This window comes from Dufourea novaeangliae, unplaced genomic scaffold (genome assembly GCF_001272555.1).
Source record: "Dufourea novaeangliae isolate 0120121106 unplaced genomic scaffold, ASM127255v1 scaffold241, whole genome shotgun sequence".
In the NCBI taxonomy this organism is placed as follows: domain Eukaryota; kingdom Metazoa; phylum Arthropoda; class Insecta; order Hymenoptera; family Halictidae; genus Dufourea; species Dufourea novaeangliae.
Window position 1 is genome coordinate 743090 of NW_015374117.1, and position 21523 is coordinate 764612.

Sequence of the window (21523 nt, forward strand, 5' to 3'; positions counted from 1 at the left end):
AAATCACTACATAATTATAATATTTTTTATCAAAAAGTAGTTTAATAACATTCGCTAATTTTTGGGCTTCTGCCCCACTGTTCGGGTGGATCTGATCGCGAGTTGTCTTCGGTAGGGAGGGAAAGAACTCCGTGAAACGGATTGAAATGAACCCCCATTGTTCGTTTCACGGAAACGAGGGAAAACTGTTAACGCTCCCGTTAAAGAGACACTTAATAACGTTCGAATGGCGCCGAAACTGCAACGCCTGCATTATTAGGTCTTGGGCGGTGGCTGGGTCAGTTCGGTTTGAACCGAAATTCGGGGAGAAATCATATATCCTCTCGGACGTTCTAACATTTCTGAACTCTACAAGACAATGACTGTAACAATGAATTATTTTGTTATTTTTCTATTGCAAATTCGGCAAACGAAATAATACTCAAAATAATATCCAAGAAAAAGATTTTATTTTAAGAAATCTCTATAGCAATCTTCAAAAAGCTCATCCGAGATACATTTTTTCTTGGACCCATCAGTAAAAACATAACAATATGTTCTGTAATAAAGAAGCCACTATTGTATTTTGAATTCCCGTTCGCGATTAAAATTCAAACGAGTGATACAATCGTAGTGTTCGTAACAATTTGATCACCCAATGTATACACATACCCTCGGTCCAGCCAAGATCAACCATGATCGAGCTTAATTTATGCGACCGTATGGTATAACAGGTACTCACTTAGCCCTGCTAAACTGGACCTACTGGTTTGACGAAATAAACGAACCGGACCGAAGCAACAATCCGGAAACGGTACAACCTGGCTCTCTCCCTATAAGTACAGTACGCATCCGCGAGAAAAGCCCCCGGTTTGTTTACGCGTCTGCCTTCAGCCGTGGAACGGGTGGCGAGAGGAGGGTAGAAAAACGCATCCTGTCGGTGCATCTGCGTTCCTTGGTCACAGCCGATGATTAACAAGTTCTTATGCAGTTTGCCTTTAGGAAATTAGTCCCACGACCCGGCGAGCCTTGTACGTTTAACGTACATGTACTCGTACAACCGTTCTACGCAACACCTTGTTTTACAAAGGGGAGGCACGCACTTCTGGTTCAGAGAACGAGAAAATTGGGAATTTCACACGATGAACGTTGGATTTTCGTCAGTATTGGAAGAGGATTCACTGCGTTGTTCAGTGTTGGACAGAATTGTCGTGGTCATAGGCGTAGCCAGCCCTCCAAAAATTGGATTTTGCCCCTCCCCCTTAGAAGAAAAAAATTGGATCTTGCCCCCCCCCCCAGACTGATAACCTGTCTACGCCTATGTTCATAACTCTAGGAACAAAATTAACTCGATCGTTAATTGGACATTCCGAAGTCTCCATATAACTGTATTATTCTGATTGGTCGGACGTTTTCGTTAATATCTCGTTAACAAAGCCTTGAACAACATCTTTGCCACGGAAATAATTTGTTCCAAACCACCCCTCGAGTGACCCATTTCCGGGACAACACTTTCGTTACACCCTGTATACACCGTTTTCATTGTACATCAGCGACTCGACTAAAATTCTACCGTAACAGCCCCGAAATATAGCCCGCACCAGCAGCCCTAATTCTCTCCAATGACAGCAATTAACAAACCTTCGTCAATCTAACTCAAACGAACGCCGCCGACCCTCACTGAAAATTTCTAGCCGCTCTCTGGATCTATCCATAAACTGGATGTGCCCTGGTGCATACCCGCCCGCATACCCGCGCCACAAAAGAACGACAAATTTCCACCAACCTCAAGGGTGCCCCACGAGTTTTACGAGTCGTTTTTCGCCTCCCCCCGGTGGTTTTTCTTCAAACTGTTGTAGGACTTCACGGGCAATGGAGTGCGGAGGAAGACGAACAAGAAAGGAAAAAAAAAGGGAGAGAAAAGGAGAGGGCCCGTATGCGTCATCGTGCCCGCATACCGCAGCAGCGAATTACAGAGAGGAACCATCCCCGACGTTTCCCTTCCACCGGTATAATGATGGATATTGTGGGCAGCCCCTCGAGGGAGTAGGAGGCTCTCGATCCTCTCTCATCCGTAGGTCTGAACGGAGACGCAACAATCCTTGGCCAAGGGAACACGCTCGAGCGTTACCACGTTAATTTACCTATATACAGGGTGATCCATTATTAGAGACGTTGTCGACTCGGGGGGGGGGGTGGCTTTTTCGAGAAGAAAAGAAAAGAGGAATTTTCAAGGTCGATCTATGACGAGGAAATAGAAAAGGAATAGAACAGGAAACAATGGAATACACAAAAACATACAAGGAAAAAAAGAAGGACCTACATATTCGATAAAAAAATGTGATATTTTGTGTATTCGTTGTTATAGTAGATACTAGCAATAATAAAAAAAGAAAATGAACTTGTAAAAATAAACAATAATAGTGAATAAAGCATTTACAAATAATGCAAGAATCTCAATCGAAAACCTTGCACTGGAATGCCAAATAACAGAATTTAGATTTGGGTCTAAATGGACCCGGAGCCCGTCGTTCGGTCGCACTGCGACTATTTAGTATACTGAGCACAGTAGACGATGAATTCTTCCAAAGTGCACAAATTTTCTTCCACTGTTTTGTGCGTATCTTTATACGAAGAATCATCTTTATTGATTCCACAACCGATAATGGGAACTTGTCATGAAAAGTGAAGTAGATGCAGCTACGGGACGTGTAGGAACCTCTGAAGTCGCTAGAAAATCGATTTTCATCGACCTTTAGTTACTACGTTTTTATTTATATTATTCAACGTTGGTGTACGAATTCCATCATTCGGTATCAACTGTACGATGTCGTGTGAAATGCAAACAATAGCAATAGCTGGAGTTAAAAGATTGTCTTGTTATTATATCCGTGTTTTTCCCACGAAGGTGTAAGAAAAATACGAATACTTATGCAGCGTTGTGTATGTTTGTGTATCGTGTTTGAAAACGAAGTTCGAGCACAGATCGAAAAACACCCGATTGTGTGTCGGCTAGTATCGAAGTCGAACGTTTACGTTGAGAGGTTAATCTATCCACACCGCCAAGAAATGTCCGCATCATCGCTTCACGGCGATACGATACTACATTCGTCAATAACGCGATAAACACAGAAACGCAATGGGACGAGCTATCAAGGCTTCACGTTCGATTGCCAAGTCGAATTTTCTGATCGACGAGACATTATTAAAAATCAGAATTGGCCCTACGAGTATCCAACAATTTCTGCATATTTCAGGAAAACTTCTTTTGAAATTAAGAACCTGCATGTCCAATTTTCGTTCGATTACAAGATACAGCGATTAAAAAGGTCTGAGTTAGCGATTTAAAAATGACGCCATTACGAGTAATTTTCCATAGTTACAGAGAAATCATTGAACGATGTTAGGAGTCATTATATGTCCTCTGAAAGAGCTAAGCAGGGTCCCTTCGGGGAATGTTTCAAACTATTCAACGGAATAAGGCGAGTAACTGATTCTAATAAATAGTATATAACAATAATAAGTAGAGACCTCCTGGACAGAGGGTTACAAGGCGCTTAATAAGTCCCCATTGTTGTTACGAATAGGGCAAAGGTGATGAATTGCGCCTCCGTCTAGCCTGGGGATCGGCAAGTAGTCAAACAGCCCGAAAGGCTCGGCCTAGCTCTTGTGGAAAGCGGCGAAGAAAGTCCGATTTATGAATCAGCCCTGCTACCAAGCAGTTGCGACCGGCCAGGGGAAGGTGTACCCACACGGACAAAATTAAAGGGCACACTCGGAAAAACTCTTCAGGGAAAGCTTTCCGAAGCTCGATGTACCCCTGAAGACCACGATCATCAGCCGATAGATGAAGCAAATGGGTGGACTGTATCAAAAACTTCTGAACAGTTTTAACAGTATGAATAAATCCCAGAGATTATTCGCGATCTGAAGAAATTGACCTGCCCTCTACTGGAAAAAACAGAGAACTAGTTTGGAGTGTATAAACAAACGTCAAACATTGTGGTTAACAATGTTAATGTTTACTTCGTGTGGTGTACACAAGTACTTAATTCCATTCTTAATTGCATTATAAATTCTACAATAAAATCTAGTTTCTTATAGTATAACATAGAACAGGTACAATGTTTATATCCTCCACAGTCGGCATGACATTGCGATCGTGCGTGATTTATCGGTTAAAAATCCACTTCTACAACTATTAAATTAATGTATTATGGTTCTTCCATCGTGTCAATAGCGTCGATTTAAAGATGTTCGGATTATAAGTGACGATAAAAGGCTTTCGATCAGATCGGGCCAAGTGTCACCAGATACTTTGGGTACGCTAGCGTGTTCGAATGGGGGGAGGGGATTGCAGATTAACGTAAACACTTCGTGAATTTTTATGCGTGGCAACAACGCGAGACATCGGGTACGATATAAATAAACTGCAAGTACCATTGGGAACACAACAGCAGCCTCGGGAGTGACGCAGAGAGAAAGACAGAGAGTCTTGACGAACTTGCATAAAGAGATGCTGAGAACACGACAGTGAACTTCAGAGAGCGTCGAGGGTACGGTTCTCCTCCCCCTTTGCAATGGAAATATGCCTACTTATTTTCGAGCGTGATGCTTCGACAAAAGACAATCGCTCTTACGCCGGATCTGGCAATACGATCTCGAGACGATAAGTAAAACCAGAAACACGAGAATATTCCGAAATTTCGAAGCATCTGCATTCGGTGAGCTCAGATGTCCTGCTGGCAGGACACTCGAGAGACTTCCTGTCGATCGAATGCAAATCTATTTATACTCTTACAACTGATCTACGGACTGAGGCTCGATTATTTTATAAAATTCGAAATCCAACAGAAATTTATCATCGGTGTCCAGAGCTTTAAGATGTTCAATATAAATGTTTATTAACTCTTTCAGATGTAAATCCCAGTCTCAGACTAAAAATTTTAAATCCCAGTCTTGAACTAAAAATTTCAAATCCTAGTCCTGAACTAAAAGTAACCCCAACGTGGGTGACATTGAAAGCATTAAAATATTCATTCCCGTCATATTCTGCGCATTCAGGTCGGGATAAATGACCATTATCAACAGATTTCGATGGCATCGAAAATTCGTCAATGTTTACCGTTGTCCTTAACTTACCCCTCCACCCAAGTGAACCAACACCTAACCCCTTTTACACCCCCGTACAGGAGAGGTGGAAACGTGACGGCCGAGCGCAGCCACGGCTGGAAAAATATTCTTGCCTTTTATACCTGACCATCCCGCTATCTCGAACGGCAAGGATTTATTGGAGCATATCTATCCTATAACCCAGGGTCTTCCGTGCATATACACTTCTCAACCCGTAAATCTTCCTATTTATTTCTAATTCCTATTCGGGATCAATAAATACATAAATCGCTGGGGCCCAGGAGTTTTACCACAGGCCCCCAGGTATACATATACATACACATCAGTGTCAAGCACACACCTACAGGGGCCCTATTTATTGCTCAAACGACGGTATAAAAATATATATACCTGTTTCGACGAAACGAGTTTTTGTTCGCCTCAAAATTCTGCTAGTGTATTTCAAATGTTCGGGAAACGTCTCAACGGAGAGTCAGCGCGATCGCGCGCGCCACTTTCACGGATGAGACCCGCTTGTAAAACGAAAATAAGCCCGTCACGGCCCACGTTGTACCCCCTCCACCCAATCATATTTGACCAACGACCGTGTTCAAGGAAATTCCTTGTGTTCGAAGGGGACACGACCCGAAAAACAGGGACGGTGAAAAAGTTCCTCGATGGTGGGAGGAGAGGTTAGGTCTGGGCTAGGTCAGAAAGTCGAGGACGTCCGTTTGATGGCGTTCCGTGAAGGAAAGACGTGTATACACAGCGTCGAATCGCACACAACTCAGGCAGACAGACACAGGACCCTTCCAACTATGGACACTACTCACGGAGCCCGTAGTTACCGTTCCTCTGTGGATGTCCACCACTTCCTGAAAAACCCAGGTGGACCTGCCGCCTCCTTTCTTCGGCCACCACCTGCCTCTCTGTCCCTCGCAACAAGCCGCGTTCTCACCAGCCAGACGGTACACACACACAAACACCAGGTTTCTACCACCACCGTCGAGGATATATTCTGAGACTGGCGGCTGGTTGGTTGGTTGGCCGCCTCTCTCGTTTCGAAACCGAGAATGCGTGAACTGTATACCACATCCATGTCCGTCGATCGATAAAGAAAATGCTTTCGATTCCCATCGCGTTTTACGGAAAGAATACGACATCTCAGAGGTATATGCTGTGAGAGTCAAAAGTGAGTGTAGACATAGAATGTGTGCAGGGTATATTCATTTTTAGAATCGTAATATTTAACATAGATACTCTATTAGAGTGGTTCCCAAAGTCTTTGGGATTTTTGCTTGCGACCTTCCAGATGGTCGTAACTAATGTTAATGTTTTTGTTTTCTAAATGCAAAATAAATGTATGTTAATAAGGCTTCTTTGTTTTATTTTGTAACACCTTTCGTGGCCCCTCGCAGCTATTCTTGGATACCATACTTGGGGACCCACACTTTGGGAACCATTGATCTAGTACATTCAGATCTGCTGATTGTGGAAGTGGGATCTAACCGACTGAAGGTAGTTCTCTAGGAAACAATTTTTGAACCACCTCTGCTGTACATTTTGATTTGAAAATATTTGAACATCCAAATTTGTCCATAGTACCATGAATAAAAATCAACTGGTTCTACACCAGAGATTTCCATGCTGTCCCAAACCCATAATAGTACATTCACCATGATCAACTGATTTACAAAAATTCTGTGGATATAGTTTCGAATTTCTTTAACCGCCTATTCATCCCGAAAATGTCATGGAAATAATTTCCAACTGTTATTACACTACCATGATCTTACAATGGTGAAATGCTCCAGAACTATTACAAGAACCTCACCTTTATAAGGTTTATACAGTCAATCCTCGATGAGTGTTCGATGGCTCCTCGGGAACATTAAATACTTCATAAACAAATGGCCGTATGTGCTAAACCTCATCAGGAAAGCAGCGTTACACCTGGACGATCTCTCGTTGCGAGTGTCGGGGAGTCATCGAACACTTATCGAGTATTTACTGTACTTGATTTTGACTCTTACTGCATCTGTATCTACTCTGAGAAGGTGTGCACGCCCGCTACGCTAGCAGCTGTAACGAAATATGTATCGACGATACTTGTCCGGGCGTAATTGCTAAACTGGCTCTAATAGGGGATCGTATTATTGCGGAGAATGGGTCTGATGGAAGCTGGGTCTCGATGTAGGCTGCTGCTGCTCGCGGGGGAAGTCCACGATCGGAACATGGACAGTTCTCTTTTTATAAAACCTTGTCAAAGCCTGGGTATGTGTGCGTGTAAAGTGTGTATGTACACTGGGGCCATCGAACGTTAAGCTGCCAACAATTTACCGGTTTTTAAGACGGATGCGTTTAAAAGATTAAAGGTTCTTAAGTATTCACTGACTTTGAGGCTGGAAGGAGGAAGTGTATGTTCGGTTTTGTCGACAGGAGGTTGGGTTTTTTGTTACTCGACAATAATGTCGTTAGATGGGTCGAATAACCGTAGAATTCTTGATCTGGTGAATTTATAAACCACCCTGTATATGGCTAGAGTAGACTTCTTTTTCAGTAGAAGCTTATCTTCGTCGTAATCGGGGAGCCATTGTCGCGAGTAACGACGAACGTTAATGTAAACGTATTGTATGCTAAAAGGTTCGTAAGGAAAAATAAATAAATATGTTAAGGCAAATATGAGTGCTTAAAGTTTCTGTACTACCACTATAGTAAAGGACATTACCCCATGTCTAAATATTCTAAGCACTGATGAGTACTCGAGCAGCACTTCGAACGTTTAAATACTCGAATATTACTACCAGAACTACATAGTATTCAACGTGCACCGTGAACAACGATTTAATACCAAAGTAATATTCTCAGTACAGTTTATTATTTGAATGGTGCATTGTCTATTCGGTGCAACTATTTGAGTATTATATTTCGACCGACTTGATACATCATCGGTAGTCGAATTAACCAGTATTATAAGTAACTCAATCAAGCCAGTGAACCTCAACTTTACTGCGCTCCAAAATTTAATTACCAGGGGGCACCTCCAATTCAACACAACTAAATTCCATTACCTCACGAGCCTCTGATTATTTCAGCCCATACTACAAATGCTTACTAGGTGATACGGAACAGGCATGAAAAATTTCGACAAATTATTTAGGAGCGTCATTGACCAAAAATTGCGTATAACACCGTAGACCCTATTCTACAAGACCTAAGCACACGCTACAGTTCAAAAATCGTAAGAATAATAACAGTGATGTGCAGCACAGTTACCTTCGGAGTATTTATTGTAAAACTGAACTCTAAATGAATTAATATTTCATATCCCAATTCCTTACAAATTACTCGATATTAAACCTGTAATTTCGCAACTCCAACGGTGCAAATTTGAAATGTAAATATTAAATGACAATTCTTTTTGTACTTGAATCTCCTTGCGTAATGCTCGCGAAATAAATCGATACTCAAAAGCGAGGATCCTGAAGCTAAGATCAACCACGCAATCTTCTGATCTCGGTACTCTACGAGAACGGAGGAGGGAGGCGAAGAACTAAAAAAATTCCGTGAACGTGACAACGCGTGAAACAGAGGAGGAGGAGACGTTACGAGAAAGAAGAAGCACATTGTTTATCGCGACAGTATCGCATTTCTCTCGTTGGATGGCCGGATGGGCGAACCATGGATCGCCGGGTAGGAACCGTCTGACAAAGCAAAGAGAAAGAGAAACCGCGGAAGGGAAACGAGGGAGAGAAAAAAGAATAAGGACGGAGAGGACAGTGGGACACGTCTGTACGCACACCTTGCGTCTTTTAAATGTGTCCTCCGACCAGAGAGACCTGTATACGACAAAAATTACATTATTCAGTCTCTTTCGCATGAGACAACAGTCGTGCGCTAAATTTTCATCGATGGTCTAATTAGTGACGCATGTTTTTCGTCGTGCATATAAAGAAGGTTATGGTAAATGTTCGCAGGAAGCGATTTTTAAGTCTGAATTATCGAGCAAAAGTGTACAGCGGATAAAGAAAAGTACACATCCACTTTAAAATAGTTTTACAGATCTTTCGATTATGTATGATACACTTCTATCCGTTTACCCTATCTGAGAGTGATCAACATCTTTAACATATTTATCTCGGAGTATTTCAAATGAATAATTTTTGTTTGTTTCGTCATCGAGAAGTTCAAATTCAATGGTGAAATGTGTCAAATGTTATTAGTTTTTGGTAGTTATTACCGTGGGGATGTGTGATCGGTAGACTGTGGATCCTTATGGAAAATAACAATTTCAGGCATTAATTTGTGAACGTAAAAATGAGACAGAATTTCGTTTCCTGCACTAGATGTCTTATTCCATTGATAATAATATGTAAATATCATCAAGTTTCATTGTTATCTTTATTTACCTACCTTTTGCACATGAAAATTTGCTACAAATGCATAAACATCAACAGTCTAATGATCAGTATAGTTCCTGAAAGGCTCAGGTGTAGGGAGAGTTTTTGTATGTGTTCTTGTCGGTATGGATTTTTCGTTCTACTCAATGTATTCGTTTATAAGACCTCGAGTGTGCATCGGTTCGATTTCTTGCTTCATTATCGGCGGAAACAGGAATAGCAAATACCGTGTCAAACGGCTTCCTAACAGGACTATCTTTCCTTCCACGGGTAGAACGATGTGTCAGGTCAACCGGACAACGAATGAAATTTAAATCGCGCCAGAATCACAAATATTAGCTGATATTTCACACACGCGTCCGTTCGATAGCGCCTAAGTTCACTAGCGGTACTACGCTGATCGTCGAACACACGCACAAAAAAAAACTATTCGAATACGTAAGTCAATACACTTGATACAACGAACAGTGTGTCCCAGAGAAAAGATCGCGAAGAATAAAATGTACACACAAACTGTACGACGTCACTGGCAATAATCTAACACATTAGAACCTGTCTCGTTCAAATATGGTACGTTACTTACACACAGACGTGTAGTTCCTCTATTCCGTGTACGTTCCCTGCGTATGCGAGTTCCCTGCGTGACTTGTGAGATGTAGGCACTACGTCGCAGGAAAAATTTTGACATCGAACGCGCCCGGTTTATAAAGAAAAAGACCAAACTACGTATCGCGGGCAACGTCAGCTTTACACACGGCGTGTTTCTTTCGAATCGATGCCTCTCTGTGCCGTTTTTATCGTAGCGCAAGGCACAAGACCTTGGACAGCCGACGAGACATTCGCTGGCAACAGCAGCAGCAGGCAGACATTGACAGAGAAAAATACGAGAGGGGGTCTCTCTCGCAATAACGTATCCGTGCGAGTTATCGATAGAACCAAGGCACACGATTTCCCCTAGCGAGAAGCTCTGTTTGTTCCGTGAGTTCCGAACGCGTGACGAGCATGAGTCGGGGAGAAGCATCGAACTGGCGAAACACAGGAGAACCCGAGAGCGAAACGATCGGTAGATAACCGTAGAAAATGAGAATATGCGTATACTGCCTATCAGATTCTAGCGGCGATGTTCATTGTTCAAACTGTTTCGAGTTCGTGTACTCCTGGTGGAACGAATAGAACGCAACGATAACTGACGAGCGAAAATACTCGTGAATCGCAAAGTTTTTTGGGGCGTTGGGAGAAAAACAAAAAGCTAGCTAGATAAAAATTTCTTGGACGTCATTCGGGGGCGTACAAACTGTTCGAACTCAATTTCAAATTCATGCGTTTTCCTCTAGCCGTTTCAACGTCACTGACTATTTAAGTACAGAAATAAACTCTCGTATTGCAAATGCTAGATAAACCGTATACTTCCACGGACAAAAAAATGGTCGTTAGTTACCGGTACATATTATCTTTTTGAGGTGTTCTACAACAGAATAATGTATAGAGGCATTAATAGGCTCGGCTTGTCAAGGGACTACTTTATAACCATACTATATAGTTTCCACCGTCTGTACGTATGCGAAGACGAGCATTTCCGGTGTATATACCTGGAAGTAACGATACAGTGAGGTATACTAAACCCAGTAGGGTCAGAAGTAAAAGCTCCTTTTGTGAGCACAGCCCCGCTAAGATCCTCGATGCCAGTGTACCGTTCTCAGCGTTTCAAACATTTTCAGAATTCGTCTGAACCGGAAACTAAGAGACAAGGTGTCGGTTCCCCCTACTTTTACGACTCTCGATTTTCATCGTCGGAGCTTAACGCCTTTTTTTCTTTATGGCCCCACTGGGTAGACCGTTTCAGTATATCGTTATCTTTAAGTATATTTACGCGAAGACAAGCATTTCCGGTGTAAATTTCGCACGATACGAAATGCCCGCCGGAGGGCGTATCGATTCGGGCAAAACATTCGTGGCCAAATGTGCCCGTTCTCTCTCGAAACACGGTCCAACACACGGCTACTACGTCGTCTCGTTCGTTAGTGGCTTTTCTGCCCCCCTCCCCCACGCTAATGTTAATAAGGTATATACGCCACGGCGCAAGAATAAAGAAAAAAAAAGGTATGACAGAAGGAAGTTTTTCCTACCGTGTGGGGTAACACTCCCGCGTCGCTGTCATGCCCCTCGATGTCACACACCGTGTCTCTGTGTGTGTGCACAAACGGTTGAAAGCAAAGGGCCACGATGTGGGATAGTATCAGACGCACGTACCACACTGTGACACCGTGGAAGGCACACGCATGTACGTACGCACGCACGCGCGCACAGAGCACACACACACACACCACACACACGCGCGTCCGCTCGTCGGCACGACGGACACCACGAGCGTACGTGAAAGAACACCACCACCGCGTGTGCAATACACACGAGGGCACAGAACCTCACCCGATGGCGGCGCGCGACAGACTGAGACGAAACGCGGTACGCTAGACTGGAAGGGGAGGTGGCCGCGTGGTGGGGGGTGAAGTGGCTCCGGTGGAGGGGAGAGCCCTCACAGGAACGTAGTATGAGATTACGGAGCCCTGCGCCGCCTACGCCACGGATAGGTCGATACGTAGGGGAACTTCCCCCAATGCTGGAAGCTTAACATTTTTGCGGAAACAACGGACACATTTCTAAAAATATAAAATCTTCCATTAATAGCTATCGAATGGTATACATTCATACATAGCCAGATAGAACAAAAAAGAGATGTAGTAAATATGTTTTTTGTTACGTTAAATCCTCTTCACATTTGGTATAGATGTTTGGATATAGAAAATATTGCAGGTAATGCTAAACTATTGTGAGTAAAGGGTGTAGTAAAGTTTCACCTTGATTCCAATAAGTTGTCTTTAAAATTCTGTGTTCAACTATGTTCTGTTTATATATTTATTCATATTCTTTTATAGATGTTTTCGCGTGAATCTTCCTTATTCTAGTTCAGTTCTTAATTCATTATGTAATTCGACTTTATAAAATTCCGAGGAAACTCAGTCTCAATATCAGTATTTAATCATGCTGAAATGAAGTTGATCATCGATTGATAAAGAAAAAAAGCGTAACCTTAACGAATCGACGTGAGGAAGCAAAAACCAGTCATTCTGAAAGATTTCATTGTGCAACGCAGTTTAATTGACTCGTAAAAATACATTGTCCGCTCTTTCCGAACTCTAATAAAACACTGACCGATATTCCGTTAGTCACGTACTATTTATACGTCTCTTATTCGTTTTACGGGCATAATAGTTGATTTTAAATGTTGAGTAACGAATATACAGCGTTCGTGTGGTGCTAGAGGACTTGAAGGGAGACTATTGAAACGTGATCTTTAACGTAAAAACACGTCTTTTACTATTTATAAAATATATTATTTGTCCAATAACGTTTAAAAACGACCAAAACCACAGAAAATTAATAAAAAGATGAATTTCGCGAAACCTTTTCCAATTCCACTCCGATCACGAGTACATTGTTCCTATTTCTCAGTTACTATTGTAATAAAATTTTTAACTATTTCCATTTGCTATTCCCTATTTGCATGCAAATTCTACTCATCTCGGTCTAATGTGGGCGAACATTCATTTCTAAAAATACATCAAGACAGTAGAGACAATGTATTTTTGATTCTCCACTAGAGAGTAATCCACATAACAGTGTATCATGACGTCGATCAAACGTTGTCTATGTATTAATACTTCTGTACTTTTACAGTCGACTTCATTCGGTATTATTATGTACATTGGGGAGTGCATAGGTTACGTGGTATGAAATTTACAATTTGAAACACCTTGTTCACTTTCCCTCCGATTAAAAATGACGTTTCTTTGCTACAGGAAAAATGGACATAGCGAGATACTGAACAGAACGTGTCACGTCTGTTTCGTAACTGCGATATACAGTTTTTCGATATCTTCCGTTGAATCGGGATCAATTTTAATGACTCGAGTGGGACAGGAACCTCAATAACCGCATTTTGTCTTCCCACCGATCTATAAATAATTGTTTAACATAACGCGGTATTACCATCAGGAGCTATAATTTTCTGTCAGTTATTACAAAAGGAAACAGTTGTACTTTACAACATAATCCCTGAACACTTCTAGACGATCTCGTAACCTTCGCAGATAGTAAATCGAACGATATCTCTATCAGTGTTTAATATTACAATCCCCTTTGTCCATAAACACACAGATAGTTAAACGCAAAAAAAAGAGAAGGATAACGCTGACTCTTATCAACCCCTTGTCAACAACTGGGATAGGCACCATTTTATTCCATTGACAGTTAACGAATAGAAACAGCGTACAGTGGTTTCATATTGACGTTTATTCTGAACTACTCCAGTTGAAACGATAGTAAATTTTCCATTCGATATTTACTACAAGAGATTCGAATACGTAAAAACGTATCTTTCTTTTTTATGCATTACAATTGTTTAACCATTACTACCCATTGCTTCAGTATTTTAAGTTGAAATATCGTGAAACCACATGCCTCGAGCACTAACAATACAAAAAAGATAATGACTCGGATCATAAAGTGTATCGTGCATCCGGTTTACTCTCTTTTAATCTCGGTTTTAAAATACAAACCATTGTTTGCACTGTAAGTTTTTCGTGGCAGAGGGGCGTTACGAAGGTACCATCAAAAGATGCCGCTAACTTTCTACCAATAAAAACCGTGAAAAAAAAAGAATAATAATATGGACGAATAGTTGTGATCTGTCAGTTTGTTGGGGAAAAATAATGTTTCGTTTGCACCAACCAAATACATACACCCCTGGGTCCTACAGGGTTTAATATCGTGAAGGGTAGCCGAGAGGAAGGAAGATAGGGGCGACCCTAAAGCGAGGGAGTGCTGATGCTAAAGCCGCGAGCATGAAGGGACCTTCAAATAAAAAAAAAAAAGGTAGGACCTACTGAGCGAGCGAGCGAGCGAACGAACGAACGAACGAGAATGGAAGAGACAGTAAGAGAGAAAGAAAGAGAGACAGAAAGAGATAGAGGGCGAGAGGGGCGAGAGAATCCGGTCCCCCTTCTTTCGAGACCGGGGAAAGGCCGCACCCACGCAGTTCTTGAAGATCATACTAGGTCCCCGCTGGCACAGCCCTGAGCGAGTAAGTAAACAGACCAAAGTTCTGGTACTTCGACGTGGAACGAAGCATTTTCCACGAGGTTGGATACCCTCCCTCGTGAAGCACGGAACGGTCACTCGCCCCATACCGGGTGTTTCGAAAATACGGGAACGAAACTTCAAGAGCGTACATTACTCACGGTGACCGTAAAACAGATATCACGTAAACATGGACAATTTAACGTGCTTGCTACCAGCGACAGCTGAAAGACCATCGTCATACATGTGTGCCGGCTATAATTCTACCATATTTACATTTTCAGACATTCTAACGAAGTATGCTCACATTTTTAGTATTCTTTATAGTGACTACTATCTCTATCTTATATCTTTTAATGTCATATCAACGAGGTAAGTACACTGTATCTACCAGAAATGTTGGTAACCTAACCTTCATCTGTGAGGCACCGTTGCCCAAACAAAATGGCGGAAGTGAACGTGTGTGCAAGAGCTACAATTATGTTTGATGAAGCTTTATAAAGTGTTTAATTCATTTCTAAATTACCAACACATCTGATACAGAAATTGCAACTCCGAATGTTCTTAGTGATTGTTAGATCAGACCATAGTTTCTTTTTTTTTCGTCGATTAAACGCAAAGCAATCCAAGATGGCGGCTGGTCGGTTCTTGCGAATCCTCGATCTAACCGTAGACGTATATACGTTGTCGGGAGGCGAACGAACTTATTAACTGGACCTAATAATAATACCCGGGGGCTTCGGATGGGAACGTATGAGTACACGTAAGCAAGACCCTTCGAAATTCGACACGGGCGAAGTGTCTGGATAGTTTGTTCTCTTCGTGGCGGTGTTTCATTCCGTCGTATCACGAGGCGGGCGTGCAAAGGGACGAACGGACGGATGAAGCTCGTGCTGCTCGGAGCATTGTCACGTTATACTCAGATCGCACGATGCTTGCACAATATCGAAGAAGTTGCGCGCAACGACGTTTAATCGGAGCGACACCTTTGAGGCAAAAGCGCACCGTCGCGATGACGGTTTGTATATTATAACAATAATACGCGGCTAATGGTGAGAAAAATCAGAATGCACGTGGCTTGGCCAGCAAAGTTGGCCACTTTGGTCAAGCCAAAGTCGACACACGTGGCAACGTCGCTGCACACAGCTGTCATACACGTCACGCATCGAGTCAAAGCTCAACTTATTCTACATAAGTGTTTTATAAGAGCCGAGGGATTCTGTCTCTTTACTGGCTGGTATATACGAACCGCTGGACTTATGCGATCGCTGCTGAACTTTATGTCCGTTAGTTGTATCAATGAGTAATTCATTCTTTTTTTTGTAATCTAGCCGGATCATTCTAATTGGAAATGGCTTTCCGATTTCCTTGGGGAAAATAATGTACTACATTTGGAGAACTAACCTGATCCTCGTAATAACCAACAATCGACCACCTAATAACAACGCATTTAGGCCAACACAGGGCCGATTATGACCCACTCCAAAATTTTCATTATATATATATCGCATCCTGGCGAGAAAAGTGTCACAAGTAAAAAATTGTCTATTTTCATTTCATTGCATAAAATGTCTTCCAATACGTAGTTCCATCATTCAGAAAAATGTTACATTATGTGGACCCCTAGTGTCACTTTGTTTAATATATGAAGTGCTACGTGAATGAATCAGTTTCTTTTCGCTGTCCTCAAAAGTTACATGTTTTCAACTTGTGACAATTTTCTTGCAGGGGTGCGATATATATATATATATATATTTTGGAAACCAGATCTAAACCGTCAGTACGTAACATTACGTAATAGCTTTAACACGTGGAAAAATTGAATATGTCTGAAAAGCATAAACATTTTACTTTTTATTTTATTTTTATGCACAATGTACATAAAATATTGCTAACATAAAGGTATTAAATAAATTTTCTTGCATTCTACAGCGTGTCTATCATGCGTATATTTAGGACACAACGAGTCAAAAGTGACCCGGCATTGGCAGGAGGTTAAGGTAGCACAAGCTATCCTCAATGTTACACGCTGTCATGGACAATGATCGGTTAACGGGTCACTCAAAATCTACTAGAAAACTAATTTGTATGTAATTATTAAACGACCGATTTTATACATTTATGGCCCCTGTAAATATTGTAAACAAACTAATACAAATGGAATCATAAAATTGTCAAGTTGTCTACAGATTAATCAAATGATTTCCAGGGTCTGAAATGTATTCACACATTGCATAAACATCTGCAGTTTAGCAGTTACAAGGTTGCTCGACTCGAAAATCTAGGAAAACTGAGATATCCCCATTGACTTTTAATTCCAAAAAAGGAACATAACAAAATAACGAAGAATTCACGGCTGAATATTATAATATCATGTTCATCGTCGACTACATTTTGCGTCGGGTTTCAGTAAAAGAAAAAAAGAAAAGAAAAAGAACTAGCTCGTCCCGAAGACTTCCATCGCGAGTCAAAGGACAGGCATTGCGTGGCCCGGGGTTTCGTTTCTCGAGGCGTCCCGACGTCGACTCGCAGACTCGCAGAACGTTCTCATGCCATCCGCTTCCCTCTCCCGAAATCCCAGACGGGAAAGTGAGTTTCGGAACATGATTGTTAATTTTACGTAACGTACGGCTCCGGCTGCCTCGCTAGGAACAAGTTTCCCCTCCTTTCGTTTATCCGGATCTCCGCTCGATACCGAACATCGAGCGAAACTTTTCTCTCTCGGGTTTCCCGATATCGACGACAGGAAAGGAGAGGAGAAAGAAGTAGCCTCCCCTCGAAAATGAGAAAATGGAGAGGGAGAGAAGAGAGAAAAAGAGAAAGAAAAAACGCTACTTCATAAATATCCCGACAGAAGTTCTCACGCTCTCCTCGGGCAGAATGTTTCCATTCGAAACTGCAAACCGCTACGGTGCGCGGCTTGGGGCTCTCGACATGCTTTCGAAAAACAAACCGACATTATCGATGTTAACTTTAACAGTGGAGAAAAGAGGGGCCCGGGGACAAAGACGGAGTGACAGCAAGAGAGAGAGAGAGAGAGGATGGAAGGATAGGGTTAGTCTGTATCAACTGTGCACCCTTATCAATTGGAAAATTGGTGTGTGCAGTGGGAGCGGAAGAGGAGGGGACTCCCAGCTACGTTCAGCGATGGAGGGGAGGGTGAACGATTAGGTTTACCGGCCAGGGCCGTCACGATCCATGGATCTGAACCCGTGACGGTCGTCTTTGGAAATGGAGGTGCATGAAACACTGGTGAATTTTCAAACTTTTCGAAGGTTCCTTGTTGTACAAGGAGGAAATCCTGTGAAGTCAGAAATTATTTTAACGATCTGCATTGTCTATGCACCCTTCGTAAGAATTAGACATTTCCAGAGGCCTGGGCTGGCGAGAAGGGTGCTTCGTACAAAAGCCAGGGGCGTATCCAAGGAATAGAAGGGAGCCTTTGTGTGGACGCTCAAAGAGAAAGAGAGGGAGAGAGAAACGAGGAGAGAACAGTGGCAAGTGAATCAGCGAAAGAGAAGAGGAGAGGGATTGAGGGTTGACCGAAGGAGCAAGAAGGAGGTAGAGCGACAAGGCGCTTAGGGCGCATGCGTCACTCGTCGTGGGCGTCGGGAATGTGTTGACACGAGAACCCGAGAGAACGTTGTGGCTCTAATGCCATGACGCCCGCGTTATCGTCGATGCGGTTCCCATACTGCGGGTCTCGCTCCACAACGCTTCACAATCACGTAAAACCTGGGCCAAAATTCCATTTCATTGATCCCCAAATCATGGGTTAACTTGTACAGGCTATTTCTGAGGAGAAAATCTCGTAAAACGGAATTCATCGGGATAAAATTTGATGCATACAATGTTTTCTATTCGTCGCCTATTATTCGAGTAAAATTGCACCCCTGTTTGGTTTAGCATTAATCATTCTTTTTTTGCAGGCTTCTTGATCCTTTCACCTATCGAATCGAAATACTGCGTGGCTGGTGTGTATTGTAACCAGCCTTTTGAGAGATAGAACACTGAGAAAACTGATTCTCTCTCCCGAAGCAAATCATTAATAATTCTTTTCAAATTATTATTACTACGTTAAGTGGTAGACGCGGAGTCACTTGATCGTGGTTCACGTTTCGTAGGATATGCACAAGACGATGAGACGATGCTGACTGTCGCGGATGTAATTTTCTAATTTAACTTTTCCCAGCTCCATCGGCGATGAGAACCTATTTTTCACGAAACTTTTATCCGATACTTAGAGGCTCCAACCACCACCGTTGGGGTTGAGCTCGAGGTTATAGGGAATGATGGCTTCGTAGGAGCGAACGGTTCACGCAATAAAATCTTCCGCTTGTATTTGAAAAGAAACTATACTATATAATCTATCTATGACGCATAAACATAATTATTCATTCTGCATAAAAATATTAGATGTATCAATGTTAGGAAAAAATAAAATTCAAATAGGTCCCCTCCATTTTCTGAACATAATATGGTATCAAGTGTTGAAGAAAAGTGACTGATATCGTAACAACAGAATAGATCACTGATTTTCTTGTAAGTGCATATAGATTTGATAAAAAATGGTGGACTTTTTATTGATACATCTAATACAATTACGTTCAATGGTGAATCAAACATTATAGTTATAAATAAAGGATTCCTGTTAGTATTATGCGGTGGCGTATGAACTTTTATGCATGAGCTAGGCGTCCTACAACCACTTTTGAAAAATTCTATGCATTTATGAGTGCGGACTTGATAGAACGGTAAGGAGATCGCGATTGTTGCCTACGACTTGTTCCTGCGAGACTACGAGAACGAAGTTTTAATGTTACAATTTGTAAACACCCTGTTTCCGCAGCGCTGAGATCTGTATATGCGTAGTAACAGTTCAAAGTAATTTCCTTTTAAAGCAAAACAATAGAATATGTTCCATTCATTTGTTTTACGTAAAAAATATACAGTGTACGTTTAAAAAATTTCAAAATACCTTCCCAGCTAAGTACATAAGCAATCTATGAAAAATAATGGTGACATGTACTCCTCCTAACCTTAAAATCATATAACTTTTGCTACGATGCTTTGTATACAATATAGTATATAGAGCATTTTTTCAAAGACGAATCAAGCACACCAAAATAATTTCAAAATCACTGTTTGTATTAACGTAAATAAAAATGTTCTGGTTCCCAAATAACAACATGCTTGTTACAACACATTTCCATGTCAAGAACAAGGGCAAGTACGAAAAGCAATAGACGGCACAATAAACAATCTTCGACGATAACATCTTTGTATATTACTGAATTATTAGAATTATATTAAATGAAATAACATATTTGTACTATACAGTCATTAACAGAAGTGAGACAAATACCCTGACAGCTTTTTCTCCAGGTCGAAAGTTGCAATGCTTCGATAACAAGAAAGTGTCACTGTATTCACTATGACATATCACTCGGTATATAAACTTTTTGTTTTACTTTCCGTGTAGTCAATTCATTCCTGAAATCACGCTCACACATTATGAAACAGTCATATAAACAAACCCATGTTACGCGCATACATGTGTGCCTATATACATGGACCTCAATGCGAATAGGATAGAGGATAAGGTATATATGTACATACTGGATGAATTAAAGAGCAGCAGCGTTGTTATCGGTATAAAAACCATAAGGTACAACGCACATGCACCAGTGCGATTAAACATATTCTAATAAACCATCCCTGTGCACGTAGAAGAATTTCGCCACGTTGTGCATCCTCTGTTTACGATGAGACACTTATTAAAAATCGAAGGTGGGAATTACCACAATGAAAGCCAAGTATATAAGTACGAATGACGAACCGAACGGACAAAGACGAAGGGTGAGCAAAATAGGTATGGAATGGTGGGAGAGGTAGAAAGGGAGGTAGAAAGGAAAACGAAGCAGAAGGAAGTGGGGAAGACGAAAATTTTCGAGGACGACGATGTAGCATGATTAAAATATTTCAAGTTCAGTCAGCAGAAAAACGCATTTGGGATATCTACTACGTATGTATATAAAAGCGATGGTGGAAGTGTTGAGGGACAGCTCAACACCGTGTCAGGGTGAAATGAAGACAGGGTCGAGCGAGCGAGAGAGATAGAGAAATAGATAGACAGAAAGAGAGAAAGACAGATAGCGCGCATCCAAATTTCGGTGGGAAAACTCCTACCTTTTACTGGGATAATCTGGGATTTTCAGAGCGATGTCATAGCAGAGTAACGTTGGTTGCGCTAGGCGAAACCGACGGTCGGCGATGGCCGTGCAACTCACCACTGAGAACACTGAGGTCGCTCCATGTCTCTCACTCGACCCAAGCCACGACCCCGCCCATTGTGGGCCTACAAATATTCTCGAGGCCGTATATTAAACCATAAACCACCGTATGCGTTCATATATCTGATTAATTTCGACCGTAAACCACCGAGGATATCACCTGATATTCCGCGTAGCGATATCTGCGTCGCAAGATTATCAGCGTTCTTGGCTACTGACGTCAAGCCTCTCGCGAACTTCGGATATCTCGCCGTAGCTTAATGGCGGCACCACTTGCTTGCTTCTCGCAATAGTCACCGTTGTTTTGCACTGATATCGACGGAGAAAAATGTCGACACCATGTTTAATTTCTTGTGAAATATTTTCCTTTCAATTTATTTTTACTTGTTTAAGCTTTCCTCGAACAACAAACGATAATTCACACCGAATTTCCCAATCTTGCATTGAAGAACGTATTTCTTTATCTTTGTTGATGATGCTCAAGCGCTTCCACCTCGTACCATGTTTCCCCATCATCAGCGTATGCTGCACATGTATAGCTCGACGAGTTTGAAAAGATCGTCGCGGTGGGAGAATGGTAGGCAGGTCATTTTCCCCACCATA

General features: G+C 41.9%; 1 protein-coding gene across 6 annotated transcripts in view; it reads right to left on the reverse strand.

The window, feature by feature from the left end:
* The window catches only part of LOC107191183 (RING finger protein 44), a 39173-nt gene extending 18046 nt beyond the window's left edge, over positions 1-21127 (reverse strand). For 2 of the 6 annotated variants that reach the window (XM_015580160.1, XM_015580155.1), the window contains exon 1: positions 11618-11666. Coding sequence is in view for 1 of the 6 variants with exons in the window: in XM_015580161.1 (XP_015435647.1) it covers positions 11618-11649 (32 nt within the window). In the remaining 5 variants the exon portion in view is untranslated. Of the gene's footprint in view, positions 1-11617; positions 11916-20816; positions 21011-21080 lie in introns of those variants that run through there. The other 4 variants (XM_015580157.1, XM_015580159.1, XM_015580156.1 and 1 more) reach the window with 4 other exon arrangements.
* Positions 21128-21523: the final 396 nt, after the last annotated feature.